Genomic DNA, 22,491 nt, shown 5'->3' with positions numbered 1-22,491 from the left:
TAGTATGAGGTATAGATAGAAAGATTCGGTGGGGATTGGGGAAGAGGACTGTGAGAAATGCAAAATCAGGAGTTTAGGGGCAGCTAGGTGGCGCAGTGAGTAGAGCACGGGCCCTGGAGTCTGGAGGACCTGAATTCAAATCCGGCCTCAGACACTTGACACGTTTACTAGCTGTAAGACCTTGGGCAAGTCATTTAACCCCAATTGCCCTGACTTCCCCCCTCCAAAAAAAAAAATCAGGAGTTTATACTTTATTTATTAGGCAGTGGAGAGCAACTGAAATGTTTTGAGTAGAAAAGTAACATGAGATAGTTATGTGATCAGAGTTGTGCTTTAAGAAGATTGCTTGGTGTGGTGTGAAGCATGGATTGAAAAGGGGATAGGATAAAGAAAGGAATGCGAATTAGAATCTATTAAATACAGCGAGGTCCTATTTATTGCAAATAATAAATTCCATGAGGTTACATTATTCAGATTCTCACTGCATATTCCCATTGGTTTGGAACTAATGACAATTTTTTTAACATAATTTAACCTCAAATACTATGAATTAAAATACAAGCAACCACCGGGTTCATTATTCACACTAGACCAGACCCGGCCGTAATATAGGCAAAAGGAGATGAGGGCCCGGTTGCATGGGAAGTGGAAAGGAAAGGCCATTTCCAGAATTGTAGATGAGTTAGTACACCTTGACAGCTGTCTGGAAAACAAATAGTAATTAAGCACCTACTAGGTGTTACAAATATACTCTCATTGACCCTCAGTTGCTGATATCCTCTCTGCCCTGAACAGCGGAGTTAACTAATTATTTTCTTTATATAATCACCGAAATCAAACATTAATTTTCTCTTTCCCTACTTGACCACAAGCCACTTTCCAGATACATTCTGTGCCAATGACCGACATTAAGAAAATGTCCTGGCACTCTCATCCAGCAGCAGAATTGAGGGTAGATCATCGTTGTTCACTTGTTTGAGTTGTGTCCCACTCTTCGTGACCCCATTTGGGGTTTTTTGGGCAAAAATACTGGAGTGTTTTGCCATTTCTTTCTCCAACTCATTTTACAGATGAGGAAACTGAGGCAAACACAATGAAGCGACTTGCCCAGGGTCGCACAGCTAGTAGGTGTCTGAAGCCAGATTTGAACTCAGAATTTCTGACTCCAAGCCCAGCGTTCCTATCTACTGCTCCACTTAGCTGCCCCGAAAGTGGATTGCCCATTACCGTGGGTACCTGTAAAGCTTCTCTTCAATGTCTGATTCACGGCTGTACAACCTTAGCTTATCTTAGGGCTGCATTAAAATAAAATAATTTTTCCTGCATGAGAAAACAGGAAAACTGTACCTTATCAATTTATTCTCTTAGACCAGGGTTGGGGAACCTGGTGTCCTTTTATTAAGGGGATTTGTTCTGTGAAATTTGGATTCAGTCAAAGGACCTAGAGGTCCACATATGGCCTCAGAGCAGCAGGTGCCTCACCTCTATGAGACTTAGATATTGGAAATGCCTGTTCACCAATCCCAGTGGTCTTCTGGGGGTCTTTCCCACTTCTGGAGAATATAATAGTAGAGATGGGCTACTGTTTCATGTGTTAAGTATTTGTCAATGCACATTTAAGAATCTTTCATATATTAAGCATTTATTTCTGTGATGGAGAAAATAAATAGCTGTCTTGCATATTAAAAATTAAGCAAGGTACTGAAAACAAATTATGCCTGTAACTTGAAGGAGAAGAGACCAAGAGCAACTTAAGGAAAGAAAAAATTGATTACCCAATATTATTTTGTCAGCTGGGGAGTAGCAGCTGTTTTGAATTACCCACTATTTTGGATAAACCAGATTGATAATGTTTTACCAAATTTCACTTTATAAAATCCAGAAGCTCCCCATATTTAAAAAATATAACTTCTCATTTCTCAACATTATCATCTTTCAGTCTCAGGAAATAACTCTGGAACACCAAGTACATAATTGCTCTTTCAGTTTTGATCCATTATTGTGTTGTCATGCTTTCTGTCTCTAATAGTTAATCCACAGTGCCTCTCACAGAGTATTAGTATGCCCTCCAAAACATGTATTATGCAAATTTGCATAGAGGGGCTTATTATGGCTTGCTACCTAATCTTTCCACACAAATGTAATAAGTTAACGACTTACTCTTTCACCAAAAAAAAAAGCCCTAATTTGGAACTTTGTATGAATCAGCTTTCAATCATTCCTTTCTAATTGATTATTCTTGCTTATTGTAATTCATTTTAGAAATAGAAATATCCCCTAGTTGATCTTGTGGTTAGATGGTGAAAGACAGGTTCATAGTAGAAACGGCACAGGGCTTGGAATTGGGACACTTGGGTTTGAATCCCACCTCTATCACATATTTTCTGTAGGATCAAGAAAAATCAGCTGGAAAAAAAAGAGTACAATAATTACTTTTGTCACCTGTTCTCCTTGTGAGGAAAATGCATAGAAAACATAGTGGACAATATATTGATAATAAAAGTGAAAATGACAGTGCCGTGGAAGTTTGTGTATTGTTGATTAGAATTTTGTTTGGAATTTAAACTCTTCACAACCTGACCCCTTCCTACCTTTTCAGTGTTCTTATATATTGCCCTTCTCTATGAACTCTATGGTCTAGCCACACCTGCTTACTGACATACCATGCCTCACACACAGCTGTCCATACCTGTTCTCTGTGCCTGTGTACTGGCCATCCTGGCTAGAATAATATCTCTCTTCAACTACATCTCTTAGGATCCTTGTATTCTTTTAAGATTCAGGTCAAATGTCACCTTCTTTGGGCAGTCTTTCCTAGTTCAGCCCCAAATCCTCCTCAGATGCTAAGGCCTTTACATGTAAGGTTACCTTCCATCTACCCTGTGTGTATGTTGTAGGTACTTATTTATTTTCAAGTTGACTCCTCTACCCTTTTGAATGGAACTATTTCTTTATATACATACCTCTAGTCTCCAGCATTTAGCATGGATCTGGGCACATGGAAAAGGCTTAATAAATGCTTATTGATTGATGATAATAGTAGAAGATTTTCCTATATGATTATATTCTTTATGTATTTATGAATATATTATTATATATGTACATAGATGTGTGTGTATATATATGTACATTTGAATTTCATGATGAAAGGAAGTTATTTTCCAAATCAATGATCTTAATACTCCATTTTTTCTAAGCTAATTCTATTTTTCTGACTCCTTATACATCAGTTTTATGAGGATAAAAGGTACAGATTAGCTGAGTTCAATACTACTCCTATTAAAAAAAATCCAAGAGATTAAGCATTAATACTTAGATATGAATACCGAGTTCCTAAAAGGAATTCATAAATGACTGCCACCATAAAACAATTAGATCTCAATTGTATTGTTTTATACTAAAAAATACATTCATAGAGCATATAAGATGACATTCTTTTAAAAATGATTTATCCAATTTATTCAATTCAACAAACACTCATGAACTGCCTCATATGTAAAGTGCTGTACAAGGTTCTGGGAAGAGAAAAAAAAACAAAAAATGACATAATCCCTACCTTAGACAAGAGTACAATCTATTCAGGGAAATAGAGCATATATAAAAATAAATATGTACCCCACAGGATCTCCTTCCATTCCCAGATTCATCCTTGGGGCAGTGTGACCCTCAAAGAAGGGAGTCAGACTTTTCTTGTACTTTCTCTGGTTCATTATACCCGATGCTGAAATAGAACTCTGGGGGGAGATATCTACAGCAAAAAATTTAAGCATGGCTCTTGTTTAAGGTCTCCCTGAAGGGTTAAACAGAATCCTTTCTAGGAAAAGTTCTCAGTGTCTAAAGTAAATACCAGGTATAAGACAATGATTTCCTCTACCACAGAAGCTATATTTGAAATGGAAAAGACTCATAAACAGCCACTAACAAACACTTAAAATTTAAAACAATAGTTCTTCGGACTTAGTATGAAGCTAGTAAGGTATTAAAACTTTAAACTTCACTAAGATTTTGGGATACTTTGTATTATCCCTAAAGCTAAAGAAAAATTTACAGAATTGTAGAACGGTTATTTCATTTTTATCTTAGATATGTCTAATCAAATCACAAAAACAACAACAAGGAAAAAAAGCACCCGGTTTTCTAGGCAGCTGGGTGTGGCAGGTTTCAGAAATATTGGGTAAGTGATTATCCCCTCTTAGAAACAATGTCGTTGAAGGGAGTGCCTCCTTCTTGAAAGGGAGCTAGCTAGGTGGCTCAATGGATAGAGCTCTGGACCTAGGATCAGGAGGACCTGACTTCAAATTTAACCTGACATTTAATTGTCATGTGGCCCTAGACAAGTCATTTAACTTCTGTTTTCTTCAGTGTCCTCATCAGTAAAATGAGGATACTATTGGCACCTACTTGCCACGGTTGTTCTGAGGTTCAAATGAGATAATATTTGTAAATCGCTCGTCACCGTTCTTGGAACACAGTAGGCGCTTCATAAAAGCTTGTTCCCTTACTTCCCGGATCTGACTCAAGAACTCCTTACCATTAGGACTTGTGGGGTTAATGCCAGGGTTGGAAATGTCCAGTTCTCAGGGTCACTCTTCGATGGCGTTGGCTCAGGAAAAGAAACACAAAACCGAGGAGGCAGCCGAGATCTTGGGATCGTCTCAGGCTCAAGTACATGTCCTTGGTGCCACGTCCTGGAGTCATAGCCACTATTGTTGCTGGGTAAATCTCTCCCACTTCCTTTTCTGAAAGTCCAAGGAAGAGCTGGTGGTGGATGTAGCCCTAAAAGAGAGAGGGGTCAAAGCCCTTCTAGAAAACCTTCAGCCTACTGCAGACAGTGGGGGAGGGAGAAGGGAGGGAGGTGGTGTCATGTCCTTCATTGCCCAGAGGCTAATCATCTTTCAGCTTACAAGGATCATCCCAAAATACAGTACATTGTCCCTCAGCAAGAAGCCACTGTTTGTGTCCATCCCACCCCCACCCCAAAACCAGAGCACGGGTCTCACAAAGAGGACCCAATAAGCATGTCCTTTCTCATGTTTCACCTCTGTTACAAGCATAACAACAATGCATGGGATGGATAATTGTGAAGACTTCACAGGGTGTGTCTAATGGAGAGGTTTTGGGATTTGGCCTTGTAATTTTGGAAGGTGTGCACGTCCTCCCCCCCCCCAGATATTAGAAGATAATGAACTTCCTGTGAGCTATTTGTTCTCTGCTCCAGGAAGGGTCTCTCCTTCCCCCCACCCATCTCTTCTCCTAGACTTTCAGATGCCGCCCTGGCAGTTGAGTTCTGATAGGGAAAAATCTGAACGAACCGGATCAATCTTGGTCCTCTGTGTAGTTTTCGCACCTGGACTGTAAGCCCACCCCCCAGCCAATGGTGAGAAGGGATAGAGGTGGGTGGGAATCTTTTTCATTAAGTCTATAAATTAAGGCAGGTTCTCTTTTACCTCGCCTCCTCCATTATGGAGGTGTGCCCAAATCTTGCAAGGTTTGTAGAATAAATTTACTTTGTTTCTTTTAAAGATGTCTCTCCTAATATTTAAAAATTCTGTCCCATACAACAACCGTAACAGCTAGTGCTTATGGATCAAGGTGGTTTAGACCTATTATCTAGTTTTATCCTCACAGCAACCCTGGAGGCAGGCGCTATTATCATCCTTATTTTATAGTCGAGGAAACTGAGGAAGACTGAGGTTAAGTGACTCACCTAGGTACACCCAGATGATAAGTGGCTGATGCTAAGGCTAGATTTTAAACAGAGGACTTCTTGATTCCAGGTCTAGACTTCCATCCATTGTGCCATCTAGATGTAGTATCCTGTTATAGGGGAAAAGAGGAGATTTAAAAGAATATAATATAAAAGACAACAATGTGCCTGTTGGGATAAGAATGGTCAAGTGAATAATTAAGCTTTATCAAACAGGGACATGTTCTATTTTAAAGATTTAAGAATAAGTTAGCTAAAAATCCTTTTCTTCCTGTCCCTGTTTTTATTTTTTGTATTAAGGGATATCTTCATGTCAAGGGATACCTTGTATTCTCCCTGAAGCCACAGGAAATTTTACAGGATTATAAAACAGTTATTTCATTTTAATTTTCATATATTTCATATTAGTAATTGATTAGAAATTAAAAAGAACTTTGCTTACTTTTCAAGTTCATATTACTTTATAGCCTACCCATAATTATGGGAATAAGAAAATAAATTTGCACTTGAGATGTTTTCCTACTAATTGATCTGTAGAACATTATATTATTCTTTAGCAAGCTATTTTTTTTTTAAATCTAAACTGGACCAGAACTTTGAAGATGCTTGTAGAGAAAACATTAAAAGATATCTTTATCTCCTACCCTAGCTATTTAGTTTCCCAGTAAATGTATGTGCGTAGATAGATACATACATACACACAGATAATGTGTGTATGTATATATTATATATGTATGCATATTATATGTACATATGTAAATGTGTGTTTACACATACACAGACACACACAAACATACACTTTCCCTTGGGGATTTTATTTGTCTTGTTCCACAGCTGTCTTGCCAAAGACCTTATTCCACATTCCTCCTCCCCACCCTACCCCAAAAGTACCATTTCACATTTGTTTTGTTCTGGTTGTTTTGGTGTGTTCCAGGAGCTCCAGGATGGCATCAGTCGGCAGCAAACTGTTGTCAAGGAATTAACTGTAACCGGAGAAGAGATAATCGAACAGTCTTCAAAAGGAGATGCGAGTATTTTAGAGGATAAACTGGATTACCTGAATGTTCGGTGGCAGGAGGTCTGCAGACAGCTGGCAGAGAGAAAAAAGAGGTAAGATAGCAATAAATATGGACACTTATGATTGCCAACAGTCAGTTTGATCTATTGAGAAAGGAGAAGATTAAATGAAAGAAAATCTAGTAAGGCCAGAAACATAAGAGCATTAATCCTTTGGTAAATGTTCAGTAGGAATCAAGAACTTTCGATTCATTGCCTTTGTTTATTTTAAACTTGTAGTTACCACTAACTAGGTGAGTTATATGCTCTTTTGCTAACAGATTTTTTGGAAAATCTCTTATACACATGCTCTTTCAAATGTGAATGTTTTCAGGATATTCCCATTTCAATAAGTGGGATCACATTTTTTAAAGCATAATAAGTTCAGTCATTTTTAAGGAAAAAAAAACCAGCTTTTCTTTTGCCAAATTTTTTCTGCTAATTTTTCAAAAAGATGATAATGTTTTAATATGAGTGCATTTCTTGTTCTTATTAAGTTTGCAAGGATGTGGTCTTTGCTAACTCTTAAGGTATCATGTAAATAATAGCTTTGCTCACCTTCAGGTTCATTACTGCACTTATGATGATCTTTTTTTGTAGCTTTAAGTTTTGGAAGAGGGAATAGATACAAATATTTGAAAGGAGAGGAAACAAGCCTAAAAGGTTATTACTGAATTTAATCATCATTAAACTTTTCCTTGGAACGTATTTAAAGCCAAGAAAGCCAACAGTAAGCCCTGCTATTAGAAACCTTAGTTAATGTTATAGATGGGTTTTGTGTTAAATTTCCTGTTGTTAATGTTAATGTTTCTCAGTTCATATGGGATGGTTTGGCCTTTATTTGTCAAATGAGATTATCATTATGTATACTTAATAGGAAATCAGCTCTTTTTCCAAGCGCTTGCCTCCTACTTATCATTTACATAAAAGGTGGTTTTTGATACTCTGAAACCTGAAACAACCCACAGAGGGAGGCCCTGGGTTCAGAGAAATTAAGAATGGGTTTCAGAAATATGCTCTATCCTATTTTTCCACCACTTATTGCCTACACCAGCAGTTTTCAAATTGTGATCTGCTTAGAAACCCTTTCAGGAGGTCTACAAGGTCAAAACTATTTTCTTAACTAATATAAAAGTGTTATTTGCTTATTAAAATAATCCACTTTTCCCAAATACATATCTTTATAAGACCAGATTTTTTTTCACATATATCTACATATCAAAGGACTGACTGAATGCAGAAGCAGATATGAGAATCCAGCTGTCTATAGACATTAAAGAGATTTGCAAAACTATGTAAAGCAATGCCGTTCTAACTTTTTTTGGTTCTTTCAGAAAATAAAGTTAGTTTTAATAAAATGCATTAATATTAATATTCAATAGGATTATTATTGTTATATAAACAAATAGCTATAACCCACATAAACTAAAGGTCTTTGGAGTCTTCGATAATTTTTAAAGATGGTAACAGGGTCCTGAAACCAAACCACTGGCCTACACCCTTCATATTGACTAGTGCAACATATTAAACTGCATTATTTATTCCTCTCTTTTTGTTCTAGACATATTATTTCATCAGTGTAAAAATTTCCTAAAGAAACTTCCTCTGCTAGTACACATTAGCATGTGTTGTGAAATGTATAGTTTTAGAGTTCAATAGGGTACTGAGAGGTTGAATGATTTGCAATGGAGTCAGAAGCTGGACTTGAATCCAGGTCTTTTAGTACCAACAAGGGGTCTCTATCCACTAAGCCATGCTGTATCTTTATATTGATACTCCTGCACAAAATAGGTATGATGGCCTTAAAAAAGGTTAAGGGATATTAGCACTATCTAAAGATATTTCCATTTCAAATCTCTGGTTTTCAAATTCTGGAAGAAATTTATTTCTGATTACAAATAGCTCCATTTTAAAAAAAGCAACTTATTTTTTCTCATTAACACACTTCTTTTGAAGGGCCATGAAATTAAACAGAAATCATTCTATCTGGCACAGAAATATTTCTTTACTTTAACAACAAATATATTTATACTCCTAACAGGCTTGAACTTGTATGATATCCATTTTAAGCTTTGCCCAAACTTGTTCAAACTAAAATATTAAGAAGCAAGAAGATTGAAGTAAATACCATAGCAAGTTTTAAAAAGTTTGGTAGATAGTTTTTCATAATTATTGCAAATTAAATGTTTCTTCTTCATTTTAAGAAGTCAAAGGACCTCCATTCATTAAGTTGTTATTGTTCAGTCATCTTCGTCATGTCTGACTCTTTGTGACCCCCCCCCCCCACTTGGGGTTTTCTTGGCAAAGAGTGGTTTGACATTTCCTTCCTGGCTTCAGACCTGGTGCTCTAACCACTGTGCCATCTAGCTGCCCATTTATTAAGTACCTGTAGCTATATATGTACCAGGTACTCTTCTAGGCACTGGAGGTATAAAGGCAAAAATGAAACAGGCCTTGCCCTCAAGGTGTTTGCTCCCTATCAATGAAAATTACATATGTACAGATTAAATCTATGCAAAACAAATATAAATTTTTTTGTGGAGAGAATCAGAAAAGATTATTAACCCATTAGCTGAGTTTTGAAGGAATTTGTAGATTCTTAGAGACTGGAGCATAAGAGAATGCATTACAGGCATGGAGGACAGCATGGAAAAAGATCAAGAGAAGAGACGTAAAGGAGATTTATTTTTATATACATATATAATGTATATGTACACACACATATGTACACACACACATATATATGCGTATATACACACATATATGTATGTAATCATTCTGACAGCTATTTGAAAGGCACAGAGAGGGGAAAATTTGAGTTGGAGAGACCAATGAGATTCAGAAGTCATTGCAATTGCCCGGGTGAGAGGTAATGGGGGCTTGATCAAGGGGATAGTGTAACAACAATTCTACTTCCCCTTACTGTGACTGTGTAAGACCAACAACACCAGCACACAGGAGGGCTGCTAGCACAGGTTCTTTGATCTGCTTTTCTAAGCAGAGCAACTTTAAGGGGTTTACAATCTCACTTTAATTAAACGTACATATATTATTCACTTAGTTCAAGGGGAAATGCCAGCACCCTGAACTTCAGAGCAAATACAAACAGAAATTACAAGCAGAAATTATATAAACAGAGCAAATAACACAAACCACTCTATCCATAGCAATACATACACAGTTACCAGAGAGAGAAGCAACAACAAAGGGATTTTTCAAAGCCGGCGGGGGCTACTTTACAATGGCTACCCAGAGTCTTGTCTGGTCAAATCACACAACACTACCAGTGAGTGAGAACCCCAAAACAAAACACCAACCTTAGAGCTTATATACCCTGTTCAGGGTCAGAGGGCATCACAACCATGCGACTCAAACACATGTGACCTAAGCCTTCCTGTGGCTTAAGCACATCACCAAAGCCTCTTGATCCAATCAAAGACTTTTGGTTGAAACAAAGGCAAGACTCAAAGGTACTTGACTGCTTTAGTGCTGAGAAGTAGTCAAACAAAAGACAACAAAAAGTCCACTTTGTTTGCCATTACATTGGAAAGGCAAGACTCATCAGAGATACTTGACTGCTTTAGTGCAGAGAAATGCTCCTAAAGAAAAAACCAAAGGCAAAAAGTCCCACTCTGATTACTATCACAGGTAGCCATGTCATTGTAAAGAAGGTGACAAACCTGAAAGTTGTTAAAGTAGAATCAATAAGACTTTACAACTGATTGAGTATATGGGGTGAGAGGGAGAATAAAGAGTCAAGAGTAACTCTGAAGTAATTTATGCTGTGAGATTATGGTGCATTGTCTTCCTTTCAAAGTAGGTGTTTTCACTGGTAGTCCACAGATATCAAAGCCTGTTAACTTTTCAATAACATGAGTTGGCTTTTAGATAGTCCTTTCTGATTATAATACATTTTACAATACTCAATAATACTCAAATAAGAGTATCTTATCTGATCCTTAAAATAATCCTGTTTGGTAACCAATACAAATATTCCTACTCCTCTTTTAGAACTACAGAAATCGAGTCTCACAAGTTTAAACTATTATCCAAGGCCACGGAGCTAATAAGGGTCTGAGCTGGAATTTACCTCTCTTCACAATGCAAATGGAGCAGCAATTTGTTCACAAGTTCATAAGTTGACTTTAATGTCTTGTCCCTACCAGTTTTCAGAGAACCAGTACATGCTGACTATGTTTGGGGCTGTATCCTGAAAATCAAAAGTTAATTACACCTAGGGTGCAGCAGTAATTCATTAATAAAATTTCTCCCATTTTAATATTTTGCTCTGTAAAAAGTTTTAAACAGCCTTTGAAGTTCATTTTTTAGGGTCCTGCAAAGTAGGAAAAAATATTTATACTTATAAGTTCAGACAAACCAAAGTCATTTGTACTTTTCTTCATAGGCTGTCAGAAGCTGTTGCGTCATGACGTATGTCAATGGAAATTTGCGAAGTGATAATAATAAAATAAACTCAGGGTCAGCTCTACTGATAAGCTTGTGCTATGCCCCAGAAATCCAAAAGTAAGCTAATGCCCAATAAAAACAAATATTTCATAAATGATACATTATGCTAGCAAGTACAAGAGAATTATAATCATGAAGTTATCGTTAATCAATGATATACTCCTCTCACAACCTAAGCACAAGTTAGAATGAAATAGAAGTTATTTATTCTGCAAGTGACAAATAAGATATTAAATTCAAATCTTCAATAAAATTGCCACTATGCTTTCAATAAAACTCTTGAAAGCAAATAATATTCCTTATGAAATCTATATACACAAAAGAAAATATAAAATTGAAGAAAAAGTACATTAGCCTAAATTGTATGGAGTTAGCCCTATAAAATCTTATGTGCATCTCATTTTAATAATAATGTGTTGAAAATATGAAAGGAAGATTCCTAGAGTTTATTAAGTCCTGCTGGACTTTCTCTAAGGCTGGCCTATAGAAACTAAGGAAATAGAAACTTGAGCCAATTAGTTGGACATTTCAAACTAGAGATTTTGAGGTTGCCTCAATTACCTGGTAGAACTGGTTAATATCATTTTGGCATAATAGAATGAGTTCCAGAGGAGCTGATAGTCACCAAGAGAAACTTTATAAATGGAGAGATTGAGATTGAAATTGAAAGCTTCAGAGAGGAAATAAAGGGGAAAGATAGAGAGTTGTATAAACAAATCAATAGTTGATCTCAGTGGTTTCTAATTAGCAGCCTATCTGTCCGGTCTCTGATCTGTTATCTCTTACAATGCACAGTCAATTCATTTTGTTTAAACAAATTCAGCAAAATAAATACTGTATACAAGTTACTGCTGCTGATTACTACTGTTTGTCATTTGTTCTCGAAGAGGACCCGTGACTTCAGGGAGGTGATGCCACGACATGCAAATGAATTGGATTTAAGTGAGGGAGGGCTGTGCAAAGTCACCAGCCTCACTTTATCCTCCAGAGCTATCGGGGTCCAGTGGCCAGATATGGATCAGGACAACTGGAGAAGGCCTAGACTGCAGTGGGGGACCTTGGCCTTTTCAAGCTAAGGTCTTTAACAGGTCACAGTTTGACTAAGGCAGCACCTATTCAGTGATGAAGGCAATACTAAGTACTAGATATTCCAGTTACACTAGCACACAGCCCAGAAACCAGGACTGGGAGTCAGAAGACGTACATTTGGAGTCTAGTGTAGTCCATTATCAATAATGTTACCTCGGATAAGTCATTGAACCAGTTTCCTCATCTGTAAAATAAGGATTAAAATATCCCTATTACTTCTATCACAAGGCTATCATGAGGACCAAATGGCGTTGATGTAAATCAATTTCTAAGTTTTATGTGAGTGTATAGGTCAGGTTTTAAAAATTATAATCTAGTAGGGCTGAATACAGATGCAAATAATTATCATGCAAATTAAAATATGTTTGATGTAAAAAAGGTTCAGAAAACATACTTTGGGCAAAATTTCCCTCCAAATTTCTTCTGATTTTTTTCTGGACAAGTATTTATTGGAAGAATCAGTTCGATGAACCATACTGACTTTTAGGTAGGAAAAAATGGGAGAGAGGTATGAAAGGTTATTTAGATCTTTGGAAAGTGCCAGTTTTAATGAGAGACTGAATGAAAATAAAGTAAATAAAATGAGCTCAAGGAAGTAGAACTTCTATATAAAAGAATTAAAAGGAAAGGAAAAAAATCATTAAATAGAAGCAAATAGGGATTATGCCATGCTTACAAGAGTTCTCATGTTTGGATTAAAATATAATGAGGAATCTGTTTCTAAGGATCAGTTTTTGACTGTCATAGAACCTTTCATCTAGTAGTAGTAGTAGTAGTAGTGGTGGTAGTGGTCATAATGGTGGTAGTTGTAATCGTCATGGATGACATAGCAGTAGTAAACATTTATGTAGTGCTTTACTATTTGCTAAATATTTTATAAATATCTCCTTTGGTCCTCATAACCACCCTGGGAGAGAGAGACTATTATTATCCCCATTTTACAGGTGAGGCAACTGAGGCAGAGAGCTATTAAGTATTCTGCCCAGGGTCACAAAGCCAGTAAACCCCTGAGGCTAGATATGAACACAGATCTTACCGACTCCAAGTCTAGGCTATATCCACTGAGCCACCTAGCTGCCAATAATTGGTGTTAAATGCTGATTGTTGCTGTTGTGCTCTCATAACCCTTTATTTTGTATTTTTTTTAAAGTGTGTTATGTTACATGGTTTGATAGCGAGAGCTAGATTTTAAGTGGGAAGGTTTTAAAGCCTTCTATACTTGAACACTTCATAGCTGTGTGACCACAGACAGTTGTCTTAATGACTCTGAGGAGCCAAGTAGTGGTTAAGGACATTTGTCCTATCCTTCTCACAGGTTCCTATATAGAGAAAGCACTTTAATATGAACTCTGGCCCAACCCTAGAATGCTAGAAGACACGTCTTAAAGAAATGTTGACGTGTCTTCTCGCATTCTAGGCTTGGGCCAGAGTTTATCTATGCCTTCAGTGCTTAAGCAAGGGTTTAGAGAGTAAATTAATAACATAAATAAGCTGGCAAGAGGAGGTATGCTTAAATCTTCTTAAAAGAATGAGCTGTTTTCAAAGACTTTAGCATATTAATTATTTGCATGCAAATGAATTCTATTAATTTCAAATTGACCTTATCTAATTCATTGAAGTAGGCCTAGCAGGAGGCATTCTGCTAACAATTTCTGTTACTCCATACACTGGAAAGTAACAAAATTTCTTTAAAAAAAAAGAAAATATTCTGCAATTTTGTCTTTCCTAATTGAAACAGACCTTACCTCCAATCTTTCTGAACTAGTGAGACTTTCAAATAGAGTTCAACATAATAAGCCTCATGCAAAGCACTATCCTAGGCACTGGTTACACAAAGATGAGAAACAGAAATTGTCCCTGCTCCATAAGGAATTTACATATTACTAGAACACGGAAGTCTTTAAAATTAATTAGTCTGCACAAATTTTTTTTTAAAATAGGTTTATACCATAAGAGTTAAATTTCTTTCCTTTTGAAATTATAAACTGTCTTCCAATATTACACTTTTAGTTCTGGGAAATTAAGCACAGACCTTTATAACCTTAAAATTAATGGTAAAAATAAGAGTGATAATTAATTAGTTCTCTCTAGATGTTCTTCAAGATTTAATACACCCAAGAAGTTAATGCCATCAACTTTCACAGCTTTCTTGAATCATAAATAAATGATCCCTTGATTAAAACCTACTGGACATTTTGCTTCATTTTGCTCTCTGTCAAAGAGGACTCAGTAATTATGAAACTCTTGCTAAAAGCTGAAAACTAATATATGTATAGAAATAGCTATACAAGAAAAGTGCCTCCACTCAAACATACGAACAAAGAGAATGAAGAAATTACCTACATCAGGTATCGCTTTAATATGGTTAACTCTAAAATTGGCCAAAATTTTAAAAGTACAACAAGCCATCAGAAGATTGCTAGAAACCTCATTTTTCTTAGTCGTTTGATGAAAAATTATGAATGTCCTTGAACATTTTACCAGAGGCATCAAAGAACAGATGGGTAGAGACCTGCTTATCCACAATACCCGTGGCTAATAATATATGCATGGATTTTTCTCTGGTATGACAAAAAATAACAGTTTTGGCAGTAGATTCTTAGTAAAAATTTATTGTAGCTGTAGCCTGGATGAAGGGAAACTCCTTCTGATCCAGGTATGTGGATGGTCCTATTTTCTAAGTAACTGACTTGTCTACTTTAAACTTACCTTGTTTGATACATAGGGTAGAATTTCTGGAATATGTGTTATTCAGTCACTGGTTATCGTTTAGGAACAGGAATTCATATATCTCTGGCAATCTAAGTAGGTGGCTGAGAATACCTTGCTTATCAGCTGAGGTGATGACTGATCCCTGCGTATCAAATTCTTCTATGACTGTTGTATTTGTAATTAGGGTGTGACTTTTTTACTGTTTTCCCTTTTGGAGCACTGAGGTAATCAAGTGCCTTTGATGAGTCTGGCCTTTATTTCTCTGATTAAATCAGGAGTCTTTGATGACCTGCTTTAGAAGCAAGAAAGCCTAGTTCACATTGGCTTGAGTCGCATGGTTGTGACACCCTTTGACCCTGAACAGGTTATATAAACTCAGAGATTAGTGTTTTGTTTGGGGATCAAACTCACTGGAAGAGTGTTGTGTGATTCAACCAGACGAGACTCTGGGTAGCCACTGGAGCCCCACCTCCAGCTTTGAAAACCCAGATGTTGGTGCCTCTCTCTCTGGTAACTATGTAATTTTTTGGTCAGACAGCTAGAGGCCTGTCTGTTGATAACTGTGTGTGTTTGCTCTGTTTATATTGTTTCTGTTTGTAACTTCTGTTTGTATTTGCTCTGAGGTTCAGGGTGTTGTCTTTTCCCCCTGAACTAAGTGAATGATATATGTATGTTTGATTAAGGTGAGATTGTTAACCCCTTAAAGTTGCTTTCCTTAGAAAAGCAGATTAAGGAAACTGTGCTAGTAGCCCTCCTGTGTGCTGGTGTTGTTGGTCTTACACAGCCACAATAGCAGCAAGCAGCATGGTTGTTACATTAGTAACCCTAGTTCTAATTCAGCTCCCCATAAAACATATGCTTATTGTTAATCATAAGCATTGACAAGTTAAAGAGATCCATACAACATTAGTTTATCTTTGTATGGCCATTGCCTCATGTAATACTTTGTGTATAGTACTTATTAAGTTTTGCTTGGAGGCAGCTAGGTGACTCAGTGGATAGAATGCTGTGCCTTGTTTTTGGAAGACCTGAATTCAGATCCAACCTCAGACACTCACTAGCTATGTGACCTGGGGCAAGTCATTTAACCTCTATTTGCCTAAATCCACTGGAGAAGGAAATGGCAAACCATTCCAGTATCTTTGCCAAGAAAGCCCTATACAGAGTCACAGAGAGTTGGATGTGACTGAACAACAAGTGAGAAGTTTTGAATAATTTGTTGAAACAAATTGAATTGGCTATGTATTGGAAAGGTTGATGTAGAAGGTCAGAATAAGCTTCCGGACAGGTCAATAGCCAGTTAGTTGGAAATTATTGAGCTCTCTTTTGGAATATGGGTGTCTTCAGTCTCTTTCTCTTTCTCCTTCCACCAGATATAACTTGTTTTAAGAATCTGTTTTATGTATATTCAGCAAGCTGGAGGCAGGAGAAGGTGAAATCTCTGTGTAGAGAGAGTAGAGGAGTGGAAACACTATGAGGCTGCCCACCCCACAGCTGTTGTTCTCACATTTTGGCCTAGAACAAAAGAGTAACCAGATTTGTGCTTTGTGTTACTGTGCTTTCAGAAGTTAACAAAATATATATCCTAAAATGCTCTCTTTTCTTTTTCTCTGCAACACCAAGCCTGAGCAAGATCCTAACAATTTTTCAACTTCCCACGTACTCTGTTTGTCAGTGCCCTTCTCTCTGGCTTCCCATTTACCATAAGAGAATACACAAGTCAGAAGCTGTTATGATCAATCACTTTTTCTGAACCAATATACGTACGTACACATGTGCAATGTGCATATGGTATGGGTAAATATTAGCTTTGCCAACTATCTACATGTATAGCCATTTCCTCATATTCCATGATGACACTGTTAATTAGTCGACTAACTGATCAGATAGGCATAGCTCATCTGTGACTTGAGTTATCTGGCTCTTTATCTGAAGAAGATGATGACAACACAGTCTAGCCTTAGTCCTTATCAGAACTATAGAATTGCATTTCTAAACTGAAGCATGTTGCCTAGCACCAATAGTATATCCTGAAGGCTGTAGCAACACCATAGGAGTCTCTACAACCAAACTACTAGACTTTTATTTAAGGGTTTAGTCTCCCCCATTATTTAAATTGGTTTGGGGGTTATAGTACATAATCTTCATTTACAATGTATGTTTCTAAGCTCTTGTCTAGTTCAGATAGTCTTTGCACCATTGGCAAGTGGGTCTTTTTTTCTTAGACTCCTCTAAAGTAAGTGTTTATCAGAGAGTGCAAATCACTCACCTATAAGTAACATATAGTAGAGGTGAAGTATCTTTATGTCTCATCTCAGTAAATAGATGAACTGACCAACCTCTCAACAGCTAGTTATGCAAGAGCTTTATTAATCAACTGCTCATTTTTGTATCCCATGGAGACCAAGTTTTTCAGCAAAGCTCTCTCAATTTGTCAAAGGGCTTGACCAATACAAGTTTGGCCTCATATACTCATTTTTTTTTCTGTTAGTATTCTTTCTGGCAAAAGTTATAACTAAGTGATAAGCTTCTTTCCACTTCTCCCTCAGCTGAGAGGTATCATGTTTTAGACTTGAGTATTGGCTTTATCTCTCTCCCAAGAGACTCCAAAACAGAAATCAGTAGACAAGTATGGCTGATACCCAAAAGTCAGGAGGTTATAAAACCTGTGACATTGCTTGTAGCAGAGTTGTGCATATGTACAATGAAAGCAGATGCTAAGTCCTCTAAAATTTTTGTTCGGGCTGCCACTACTATGTCCATCAGTGTGCTAATGAAATTCAAATTGTAGGTCACCTTAAGAAGAGTAAAGTGTAGTTCTATATTCTTGATGCAAGCCAAAGCTAACACCTCCTTGAGCAACAAGCCTTCAAAGTGACTACCTTGGTCTAAATGGATCCTGGCAAGAAATCCATGCATATGCTGAGAGATATTACTGTCATAACATTTCAGTAACTGTGGAAGAACCTGGTTGTGATTTTTTAAATATTTTGTACATGCATAAGTATATGAGTACATGTATGTATGTATGTATATGTACATATAGTATATACATATGTGTGTATGTATGTAATAGTCATCCATCAATAATATTTATTGCAATAGCCTGCTTGTTGATCTGCCTGTCACAAGTCTCTCCCCACTCTAGTCCATCCCCTGTTTGGCCACCAAAATGATTTTCCTAAAGCATAAATCCAGCCATTTCATACAACAAACACACCTAACTCTTATTGGTGAAATCTGTAGTCATCTTAGGGCAGTTAAATCTATACCTGGGTAGTTTTGGATCGCCTCTTGACCCACATGTCCAAAACTATCAGTTACAATTATGGCCACAGGGAGATATGGACTGGGTAGCACCAACTAAGGAGAGACCACTGACAGTCCAGTCCAGTACTCCATTACACAGCTCTATCTTTTCTTAGTACTAAAATCCCTTATCTTAATAGTAATTTTTTAAATAGTAAGCTCCCTTCAAAGGGCTGAAACTTTACTTGTTTACTATCACTGCCTCTACTTAACATCTATTCACTCTCAAAATGCTTCAATGACTGTCTTCTCCACAGTCATCTTCAGACAACCGAAACAAAGAAGGCTGAGTCAATAAAATGAAGTTCACATATTCCTTTGGGATACTCTCTTCTCTGCTGAACTAACTCCCAAATGTACTGCCATTTCTTATAACTCAGCTCCTTTGGTATCACATATAGCTGTCATGCTTCCTTAGTGTATCAGCAGAACTTCGTTGTTTCATAGCCTGGGACAGGGAATTAGTCTTCTCTGGCTGTGGTAGTGTATGCTGAATTCTTAGTTTCTAGTACTATGACCCACTGTTGGTAAGTAGCACTTAATTTTGTATGGGTAAGAATATGTCAATGGATTATTTTTGTCCACATTCATGAGCTTTTCATCAATAAGCATCATTACTGAACTTCTCTGTGACGGTCTAATTCAAAGTTTAAAACTCCAGCTTATGTGTCAGATAATAAATTCCATCATTATCCTAGCCTCTCCTAGCTAATTCACCTAGTTCCTGGTGACCACCACTCTTGGTACAGAACTTATCCCAAACCCTATGAATTTGCATCTGCATTTAAGACAAAAACATTTCTTGGGTCTGCATAAAGCAATAGTGGTACATATATGAGACAGTTGACTAAATATTTGGAAGCTTGTTCATATCTGCAATTCAATGGTCTTTTAAAGACTCTGTGAATTTTAAGACATTTCAGTATTTCTTGCCTTTTTGCTTTTATGGGTTTCCTTTAATATGTGTCCGAGTGAAGTCTTTTAGCCAAAGCAGCAGAATCTGTAACAGCTTCATTATAACCCAAGACCTAGAAAAGTGCTGAAGCCTTGAAGGTTCTTTGGATATGGCCACATCTAAAGTGCTTCATCTTTTCTGGGTCTGTGCTAACACCTTATGGAGATACTATGTGACATATATTTGACAGAGGTTCTGACAAACTGACATTTGTCATTTGAAAGGTTTAGTACATTTTCCTCTAACCAAGTCAACATTTTCATCTTTCCTCTTGTCCTTCCAGAGTCTTCCCCAAAGATGATGATTTCACTAGATTACTTCAAACTTGTAGGTAGTTTGTATCTGTAACTACTTTTGGGGGGGGGGGGCTCAGTTTTTGGAAAGTAGTAGGTACCATTGAGATGCCTTGGGACTTATGCTCTAATTGGTAAAAATCCATTTCAGTCAATGAAAACAGTCTTTTCCTTGTCTTCCTCTCCTATAGGAATGTGATAAGAGCCACTACATAGATCCAATACTGACTGCCTAACAAATCATCCATGACATTGTGAATGGTGGTCTAATCCACTTTGTTATTTGAGTTTTATTTTTGTTGTTCAAAATCTAGTAATCTACACACATCTATATCTTTCCATTCTTTGATATGACCCCTTTAGGTGATACACATGATCTGTTGAATTCCGTGATGACGCCATTGACCAGCGGGTTCTTAAAAGGATTTCTGATTTTATCCATGTTAGAAAAAGGAATTTTACTAGATCATTCCCTGAATTATCAGGGGTCAGTAAAATGGATCCTACAAGGGGGGGGGGCCCTCTGGTACGTCCTATATTCTATAATGCAATGAGAATAGCACTGACTTTTTGCTGACATTCTGCCAACACATCTTCTAGAGAGCTATCAAAATCAGATTTCTCTCATTCACAGATGGTGAAGAATGTCAGTGGTAATGATTGTTTCTCCTTGACTATCTGCTTGTAGACCCCTGCAAAAGTCACATGGGGATGGCCAACCCATGGAAACATTTAATCATAGCTTGTTGTTTGTAGTATTTTGCTAATACTTTGAGCAGCTTGGAGCTGGGAAAAAGTATATAGCTGCCACTCTGTTGATAGTTCTCTACACATCCAAGCCAGAGACTATCACCCTGTTGATACCAGCAACTTCCTTAAGAAATTTTAAAGCTACTCACATATCCCAGGTATGGGTAGTTTTTGTCACCCAGTCCTCCCAGACCAAGTCCTTCTAGAGCATGTAAAGTTATTTTCCTTAAATGATTCTCATAGGATGGCTGAATCACAATGTTCTTTTGTGCTCTCCTGTCCAGAACAACAGTGTAAGACATATACTCACAGTCATAATAACCTCTCTATAAAGTGTTGTGAGTCAAGGTGGAAAAGAAAGGAACATGTATCTTCTCTGTCTTTCTAGTTTTATCTTTGTGGTGATCATGAGTCAGGCTGGAGTGACCTCCATTCCCTTGTCCTGTAATCTTTCAATTTTTTCATTGGTCCATATCTTACCAGGGTTTTGGTCAGTCTCTTTGGTAGACTCTATGCCTGATTATTTTCCATGACCATACACAATAAGATGTTACTGAAGTAATTAGGGTTGTAAATTTATGAGAGGTAGTATCTTATTTTCTTGTGTTTTACTAATTTGTCACGGGATTGAGGTCATTGCATTGATATATCAGAAGTAGAGATGTCCTCCATCTTGAGCTAGTGCTATAGGTCTTTCATTGACCCCAATCATTTCTACTTTTTTAGTCTTCTTTTAACTGATCTCATTTGATATCTTTCCACCCATACCAAGATCCCCTTGGTGTCAAATGGTATTGCCAAACTCTGAAAGCACAGTTCCTCCAATAGGCCAAAATCATCAGATGACTCCAAAGATTTTAAGCATCCCTGACTCCAGAGTTTCTTTCCTTTAGACCCACATGTATCTGGAGACCTTGATACTTCCCATCAAATAATTCATTTTGTTTCTGTCAGCCCTTTAGTAGCTCTCTTATATACCCTGGCCTAGATATATATGGATTCTTCCCCAGGAGAGGAGGGCACCATTCCTGAGAAAGCTCCTATCTTGAACCGTCTAAAGTTCTCTGAAAGGAGGTTATTTGTCTGGGAGCTATATCTTTCAACTATTGTGGACTTTGTTTGGGCCCTTTTCAGGGCTCATGCTCTTCTACCTTATTTATAACTAATCCTCTGTCTAAGCAGAAGAGCTTTTATTTCTGGCATAGAGAATAAAAGTTTAGTCTCACCAACTCACTTATGTAAAGGTTTCCCAATTACAATGGCTATAGTCTTGTCTCAGCTTTCTATATAGGTGACAATGCAAGTATTTATCTAAATTTGTACTTCAGCTACTGTGCTATGCTATGCCATCATCTTTACTCAACTTTGCTAAAGTATTTTTTCACTTCTAAGGGAAGATTTTGAAGCCAATTTCCTGGTATTGTCTCATATTTGAACTTTTGACTTATCATCTGGGTTTGGTAATTCCCAGAACTCACTCCAGAATAAACTGTTCTACAATCTACCAGTTCTTACATATACATCATTTACTCCAAATGTCAGCAATCCCTTATGGATTTCGATGTCCATAGCACAACTTTTCAGATTCCACATGATTTCAAAATACTGTTTAATCATTGCCAGTTTCACATGAGCCACCTAACAAAACAATATCCTTTTGGTTGTCCAAACTGTCTTATGTCTTTTCCCACTCCCATCCATCCTCTACCTGTTTGTCAAAGTAATGTTTTTAAAGCACAAGTCTTACCATTTCTCTTCCCTTCTCATTAAACTTTAGTGCCTCCCTATCACTTCTAGGATCAAATATAAAATATTGTTGTTCAGTTGTTGCACTCATGTCCAACCTTTCATAACCCCATTTGGGGTCTTCTTGGCAGATACTGGACTGGTTTGCCATTTCCTTCTCCAGCTCTTTTTACAGATGAGGAAACTGAGGCAAACAGGGTTAAGTGACTTGCCTAGGGCCACACAGCTAGTAAGTGTCTAAGGCCATATTTGAACTCAGAAAGATAAATCTTCCTGACTCCAGGCCTGGCACTTTGTCCACTGCACCACCTAGCTGCCCAAATATAAAATACTCTGGTATTTAAATCTTTCCTTCTTTCTTTCCAGTTTTCTTATACTTACTCTTCTCTATACGCTCAATCATCCAT

General features: G+C 37.2%; 1 protein-coding gene across 6 annotated transcripts in view; it reads left to right on the top strand.

The window, feature by feature from the left end:
• DMD (dystrophin) overlaps positions 1 to 22,491 on the top strand; it is a 1,925,924-nt gene that overhangs the window by 988,449 nt on the left and 914,984 nt on the right. For all 6 annotated transcript variants that reach the window (XM_036747778.1, XM_036747779.1, XM_036747772.1 and 3 more), the window contains one exon: positions 6,642 to 6,817. In XM_036747778.1, the coding sequence (XP_036603673.1) occupies positions 6,642 to 6,817 (176 nt within the window). The remainder of the gene's footprint in view (positions 1 to 6,641; positions 6,818 to 22,491) is intronic.

The sequence above is a fragment of the Trichosurus vulpecula genome, chromosome 2 (genome assembly GCF_011100635.1).
Source record: "Trichosurus vulpecula isolate mTriVul1 chromosome 2, mTriVul1.pri, whole genome shotgun sequence".
NCBI classification, from domain to species: domain Eukaryota; kingdom Metazoa; phylum Chordata; class Mammalia; order Diprotodontia; family Phalangeridae; genus Trichosurus; species Trichosurus vulpecula.
The sequence above is the reverse complement of the archived record's forward strand: the minus strand, read 5'-3'. Positions and strand labels throughout refer to the sequence as shown.